The 7,963-nt window shown below is 31.3% G+C and overlaps 1 protein-coding gene across 1 annotated transcript; it reads left to right on the top strand.

Moving 5' to 3' along the window:
• The first annotated feature begins 1,523 nt into the window (after window positions 1-1,523).
• LOC143197582 (non-structural maintenance of chromosomes element 3 homolog) lies at window positions 1,524-2,566 on the top strand. The gene is made up of 4 exons (XM_076406122.1): window positions 1,524-1,782; window positions 1,840-2,056; window positions 2,114-2,328; window positions 2,383-2,566. The coding sequence occupies exons 1-4, from the start codon at window positions 1,549-1,551 to the stop codon at window positions 2,491-2,493; spliced, it is 777 nt and encodes a 258-aa protein (XP_076262237.1). The 5' UTR covers window positions 1,524-1,548; the 3' UTR covers window positions 2,494-2,566.
• Window positions 2,567-7,963: the final 5,397 nt, after the last annotated feature.

Genomic DNA, 7,963 nt, shown 5'->3' with positions numbered 1-7,963 from the left:
GCATATATTGAAGATATTTTTAAGACAAATGTTAGTAACATCATTTTTAAATTACTCACTTAACTTTATTATGGGAGAAACATGATTAACTTAAAAAATAGTGGTCGAATCGACTGTTTTTATTCGATAGTTACCAACACTAATTCAATTTTAGTTGGGGCAGTAAGGAAATGCACTTTTTTATTAGAACATAATTAGCGTTGGGAACTATGGCTAATCAGTCGCTAGTTTCGGTTCGACTGATTGTATTACTTTTTACTATCGATTGTTTTTGAGTCGTGTACTTTTAGTTACTATTTTCGGTTCTACTAGTTTCATTCGACTGCTTTTTAACGTTCTGACTCTGTCGTCCTAGGCGCGACCTTGACAAAAATGTATACCGAATATATGCTTTCCTAGATTTATATATAATATATTTAGTTTTATGATTTTTTTGGTAGTTTGCTTCTAAATAAAAATATATTGTATATTAATATAGCAACACTTTGGAACGATATTTTTCAAGATTGTTAATGTAATAGGGTAAAAAATTAAAATTGTGAATGACAAATAAGTAATAGGTAATATTTCTTTTGATTGACTTTTTGGTGTGTATCTAACACCCTCGGTTTTTGTTAGAAAATATTTCTGTCCGATAATAAATAAAGCATTAATTTTATTTTAAAAAGCTCTAGTAGTTATTGTGCGATCATTTTTAATTCATGGTTATTGTAATACATGTTATATATCACATAGTAATACATGTTTAGTTTAAGTTGTATTGTATTGTTTATATTTATTTAGTATATTGTTTAAAAATAGCAATTCATCTCAGAACATTCAAATATAAAAGTAACTCCACTTCCTTTAAAATGTAAGTATTATAGATATATTAATAGTATTCAGTAATGTTTTTCTTTTTCTTTTTTAAAGTTAGTACGTGAAGGAATACGTCTCGCGTATACTAAGGTTGTAAAATATAAGCAAATATTAAATTAATTGCTCCAAGCAATTATATCCGTCCTTTCCTCTCTTACAATTTATATAGGAAAGGGATCGAACATACTCGTCTGACATTAAGAATTAAAATAAAAAGCCAAGCCGTGCATTAGATTTTGCATATTTTGTAGTGGTTAGTAGGCATGTTGGCCACAAAAAATATCGATATGTCGAAGGAAAAAATATATATATTTTTTGCAATAAGTATAAGATATATCGATATTTTACAAAAAAATGTATGTATATTTTTAATTGAAAATAAACGTAGTCAAATATTAGCCTAAAAAATATTTTTTTCTAAAACTCTTAAGGAATAACGGTATTTTTGATAAACCATTAAAATTAAGTACCAGAATTCACTAAACGTTTAAAAGTAAGTTCCGATTTGAAAGTTTTTTTTAATTGTACTTAATCTTCTGAAATTATATCATCTAAAAAATATCGATATATCGACAAAAAAATATCGATATTTTTTCTGCATCCCTAGCGGCTAGTTATTTAAATTTTTGTGTTGATAGTGCTGTATGGAGATAGCTGATACACGATTTTAAAGTTCTTCAAGTCGTAAAAATGTCGAAGAAGCGAAGATCAGTTAGCGGGTCTCAAAAAACCAAATCACAGACTGATCCAGACGTACCGGATCAAAATACAGAAAATATAATCAATGATGTAGTCAGGTACATTATTCTTAAAGCTGACGAAAATTCATTTTATACCAGATCCGAATTAAATCAAAATGTAATTCACAAAAAGGGCCAATGCGTGGATAGTGTTATACAACAAGCAATTAAGGTTCTGGAAAATGTTGGTATTATTATTGTTATATGGATGTTGTTGATATTGTTTTGCATACATTTTTAGGTATATGGTTACACACTTACTGAATATGATGATGTAAAAATGAAAAAAAAAATTTATTTTTTAATTAGTATGTTGCCTCCTGTAAATTATTCCGATGAAGAGGAAGAATGTGTTTCTAGTTATGAAACTGGTTCAAATGTACCAAATGCTGCTCACAAGATACTGACTCTATTAATTTTATCCCATATATTTATGACAAACGCGCCAGTATCAGACAGTGAGCTCTACGATACCATTCCTTTATTGTTTTTATATTGTTGATTTATTATTTCAGAATCCCTTTATAGTTTCCTGAAGTCCTTGGATATTGATGTAGAAGTTGAGCATCCATTTTTCGGTAAAGTCAAAGAATATATAAGAGAAACCTTGATAAAGAATTATTACCTTCACTGTGAGTTTGATGAGAAAACGAAAATACAAACTTTCCAATGGGGGATTCGAGCTGAAATTGAAATCTCAAAGATGAAGGTTTTACAGTTCGTGTGTGAGGTAACTATTTCAGTTGACTTATAAGCACATTGTCAGGTTATTATTGATTTACAGATGTATGGAAATAAGCAACCAAAAGACTGGCCAGAACATTACAGAGCGGCCGAGAATCAGTTCAAAGAAAGAGAAGAGCTAAAGGAAGAAACAAGGCATGAATCAAGCTAGTCACCGATACTGGTAGAACTACAATATAAAGTTTATTTGTATACAAAAATTGTATCTTCTTAACTAATACAATATAAATAAAAAGATATAGGAAAATGTTAAATCTCATTGGTCCTTACATTGCGTTGTAAGCTGGGCCGCGACCTCCTTCTGGGACCACCCAGTTATTCTGGCTGGGGTCCTTGATGTTGCACGTCTTACGGTGGATGGCCCTCTCCAGAATCGAGTGGCACAAACTCATACACACCAGCGGGACAATAACAATCTTCGAGTCCGTCGAAGATGCCTAAGTTTCGTTTGACAGGATTTTGCGAGTTTAAAGTGTTGCATAACATAATTTGTGTTATACACTATATGTACGCTTTTAGTTGACTTTAAAAGATTCCAGTTGTGTTTTGATGACATTTGGGTGATTATTTTATGAACTTTTAAACAATTCATTAATAAAAAAAACTTATTTTTGTGTAATGCTCTAATTTTTCATTAGGTACAATCCTTTTAACTAACTTTCGGCAAGGTAATAAAACCCGTGGCAAAGCTACTACTAAGCATCCTCCAGGAAAAGTGAGATTGGGGATACTGTGAAAACTGCCGGTGCCCTGGTGAGATCCTATTGCCGTCTTCGAAGTGATGCTTTATGAACGGATGGTGTTTGAACCTGCGAAGAAACGAACATTACCGCATTACCGATCTTTGGATATTCAGTTCTTTTGGAATTCCTTGTACGGGCTCAGGTACAGATTGATGTAATCCAAACCCGACGGCGATCAGGGATACCTCGTCGTTAAATGATACAGAAAGGATCCTCCGTAGGTGTTCTTATCCAAGGGCCAGCCGATGGTGTGCTCCGCGCATCCGGTTTATGTTTGAATCATTCGTCGCGATATCTTTAACGCTCCCGTCATCGTTGTACAGGACTTCGGAAGGTGCATAACCCGGGCCCACTGCCTCAGCTTGCTCTCCCAACCACTGAATAACGTGTCCCAGCGGGACGATATAGTTCCCGTGATTAAACATCGGAGTTCCTGACGAAATATCATTTATTCAATATATAAATCGATTTAAGACAAAGAATCCAACCTGGCAGGGCTGGTACCGGAATCCTACCGGTGCTAGTTAATAGACCGAACTTATCCTCCGTTAGGGGAGTGTTCAGAGGCGCGCCCTTCTCTTTCCAGTCCCATTTATGGGGCCTTCTCGACGATGATTACCTAAAAATCTATGTTCCGTATAGACCACCGATCAAGTGTGCTATGACTTCGATTCCACCGACCCTGATTTTCTTCCCTTCCGCGTCCAACAGTTGTTTGGCTCGTATAGTCGCGCTTATTCCAGTTGGACCATCGCCGACTATCAGAATATCAGTTTACATCTAGAATGTGTAATTTAAGAAAAATTAATCCTTTCAAGGTAAGTAATAATTTTAGCATGACATGTCAGACAGAAATTGTGAAGAATATATATTATAAATTTAAATAGTGTAGATACTTAAAGTGGTAGAAAAAAATAGTGTTTTAAGCTGGGCATATATTTTTTCAGACTATTGAAGAAGAATTAACAGACTGTAACAGGAATAAAGCCAAAGCCAAGTCTCTTTGAAACAATTTTTTTGTTTTAATACGGACAAATTCTATGCATATTTATAATCAGACTTATAGACAGACAGGTAAAATAATAAAAATGATATCAATAAAATAATTGGTTATATAATGTTTAATTCATAATAATATATATTGTACAATTTTCTTAATATGTCACTCAAATTACCAATATTAATCTACGGGATAACGATGTCTTCTTTTCTTACTTAAATGGTAGTTGTTAAAAATAGAACCTTTTTTATTTATTATTATAGCAATAATATAGAATAAATTATGCTTTAATGAAAAAACAGCTGAATCATAGTGCATTTTATATTAAAATTACCTTTCCATCTTGGATCTTCTTCTCTTGGATGAATGAAATATAGTGTGTTATCTTAGAAAATTGATCCGAATATATTCCTATTTAACCCAACTGCTGGACTAGAAAATATGATTAGTTATATTTAAGAGTTCAAAGGTTACTTCACAATATACTATAAATAAAATAAAGCTCCAGACAATAATTGTATCATTACATATAATCATTTTAAGCTATAAAATTTAAAATATCTTATAAAATTTATTTTCGACAAATTAATTAAATATTCCGAATTAAAATGAAATTTTAGATATTTTCAACGAATTCCCTAAATGCAAACTCATTTTCTTTTATTTTAACAGGGAATTGTATAATTAAAGGTAACAGAAATACCTTACTCAAAAAATCAAAGTCCAACTCAGAGGTTCAAACAAAATATATCAAAATAAACTGAGCTCAGTGCAATTTTTATTTATTAACCTTTGCCAACAAAGTAACTTATATCTATAAATGTAATTTTATGAAAATCGGTCTTATAACATAAATATAATACTAAATAACACATAAAGTCACAGTTCAGAATCCTTTTTCTCATCTTCTATGTTGATTGTCTCCTATATATCAATCTTGGAATAATTCTATGTCCAAAATATTACTACAATATTAAATAAGTGTATTTTCATCTGTAATAAGATTGTGGGAAAATAAAAATGATACGGCAAGACCGATTGTTTAGAAACAGACATTTGACAAGATTGTAGAAATTTGTTTTTTGGGTTGCCGAGCGAATTTAAACCAAATAAAATTACCTGACATCTGTGGAATTTTCGAAAAATTTATCTAGTAATCCTAGTTAATAGAGCACATTCAATCCATATTTAGCTACTAGGTCACGAGAATTTTTGATATTTACGCCTTCACCCAAGCACATCTAAATAATAATGTAAGGAAAAAGGCTTTAAAAAACTCTGTATCAATAATTTCTTACAAAAGCTTATATTGTTCCCAATCATAAGACTGCGTAGTGTTGTTCATTCTCAAGGAACTCAGTATATTGTACTTCTAAGTTTAAAAGGTGACCTAATTTTAAGATTTGTTGGAATTGGCATCATCCTGAAAATAGACTATAAAAATACACTTGATATCATAAAAACTAATTTAAATTACCTCTGACATGCCTTGTACTTTACCAATAAGACCGTTGTCAAAATCTACCACATTGTCAAACATTCTATCAATCATATCGAAAATAGTCTACAATTTTGTTTTCCTATTTTTATTTTTGGACTTTGTTGGTTGCTGGAGAGGAGTTTTAGAGTTTTCTTGCTGTTTGTGTGTTTACCCTTCAATCTCAGGAATATTCACTAAACCAGGTAACATTTTCAGAAGCGATCCTTTTTCGATCTTCCTGATCCAGCGACTTCTAAATCATCAACCGTGCATTTTGTTGTAAATGATTTCTTATGGGCTGGCCCAGACTATCTCCAAGTTAACCTCCAAATTACGTTTTTGAGCAGCTTCATACACAATAAAAATGGGTAATTTTATCATTTGATTTTGTTCTTTGCAATTACCTGAAATAAAGGTAAGTTATCTAATCATCATTTTCTATAATAAATTGTCTACCCATTGCTTCAAATGAGAACTCCTCCTTGTTTTGTTAATATAATTTAGAGCTTGCAATGCAGCTTCATTACGAGCATTTTTTATCGTTTGCGCCTCTCCATAAAATTTGACGTCGTTGACGTTAAAATGGACTTTGAAAGGTCCCTTCGTGTCAGAATCATTTCTTCTAACATGAAGAGTATCATTAAAATGAACCGTGTCATTCATTTTATGCAAATAAGATTTTTTCTCTGAAATGTCTGGTGATGCAGTCTTGCCTTCTATTTGTTCCTAAAAGGCACCTTATTTATATGTCTATATTTAACTAAACAATATTGAATACCAAAATATCATTAATTATAGAGTATTGTACAGACATCCTTACCTTTAATGCTAAATTGTTTAGTAAAGCTACAGGTGTTTCTTCAGGTTCCTTTCACTCTTTTTGATCTTCAAAGAATGATGTTGATATTCTGTATTTTTCAGAGCCCTCTGTGCAGCTTTCCTTTGAGCATTCTTCAAGCTTTTACCATCCACTGCTTAATTTTCATTTCCTAAATAGAAAGCGATGGTAAAAACTGTATTGTGCAGAGGTCAATGAAATTTTTGATATATAATTGCATCTAATAATTTCACATTAATATACCTCTTCGTTAATTAATTCATATGAAAATGTAATATCATTACATTCAGCAATTCGTGACTAGAACTTAATGCGGATTTGTCTTCTGCTGGTTCACTAGTCAAACCTAAAACTCGGTTTGTTTCTGGCACAGAGGGATTATTTTTCCACGTTTCCGAATAAAGATACCACGATGAGGTATCTATTATTCTTCAAAGTTAAAAGCGTCCCAGATATAGATCCTTTTATACCAGTGAATTAACTATAAACATTGCTATTTACCAACAATAGAGTCCCTGTCGCCAAAAATATTTTTATATCATTTAATAACAATCCATAACTTAAGCTTAACAAGGAAAATAATAGTAGTATACAATTAAAGCAAATCATACTCAAATAATATAAAGAGAAAACATATATAACCGGGGAAACACACTAGAACTAACCTTAACATAATAATATAGAGCTGTAGGGGGTAAAAAAAATTTCGATATTCTTGATAAAAACTATCGATATTATTAGTAAAAATATAGATAATTTTGGCTAATCTATTGATTTGGTTTATATTGGTTTATTTTTTTTAATACCGTAGTTATTGCACTAAAGATTTCGGTATTTTTTTTCCTCCCATATATTGATTTTTTAAAATTATTTTCTATCGATATGTTTTCTGGCCGCGGACATATTTAAAAATATCAATTAACATATTAAAATACAATAAAATATTTGTGGGGTATTATTCCATTTCATAGAAAAATTCCATTCTTTTTTACAGATCCACAGAACATTCAAATATAAAAGTAATACTACTTCGTTTAAAATTAAATTATAAATTGCATGTTATTGCATGTAATTATTATAATACTATACAGTAATTTTTTTTTCTTGTCTTTTTTAAAGTTAGTTTATTATTAAGCCTATTGACTGGCGAGTTATTATTAAGCCTATTGACTTAGAAATTATCCCAGAAGACATCCCGTCTTACCCAGCCTGGTTACTGGCGTGACTGGGATCATTTTCCTTGTCGGATTTTGTACTCTTATCTAAGGGCATTCACAAACATCACAAATTTACTTACATGCCCCAGCAGAATTCGAACTCGCGACTATCGCAACAGGGGGACCATCCTGTCGCCTTTACTACTGCGGCAACTAAGCCAGCTATTAAATCGTTTATCATGAAAAAATATTTTATAAAATAAATAAACTTTTTTATAACTATTAATTTGTGATATGTATGGTTGCAGAATGTATGAGCAAATTTAAAAAATTCCCTTATTTCTCATATGATTTATCTACCAAATACTTCATTATAATGAATCAAAAATTATGGATAAATGAT

Source organism: Rhynchophorus ferrugineus, unplaced genomic scaffold, assembly GCF_030347505.1.
Source record: "Rhynchophorus ferrugineus isolate W39M unplaced genomic scaffold, kcgeb_rfMv2 rfM5, whole genome shotgun sequence".
NCBI lineage: Eukaryota > Metazoa > Arthropoda > Insecta > Coleoptera > Curculionidae > Rhynchophorus > Rhynchophorus ferrugineus.
This window is presented reverse-complemented; position numbering and strand designations above follow the sequence as displayed.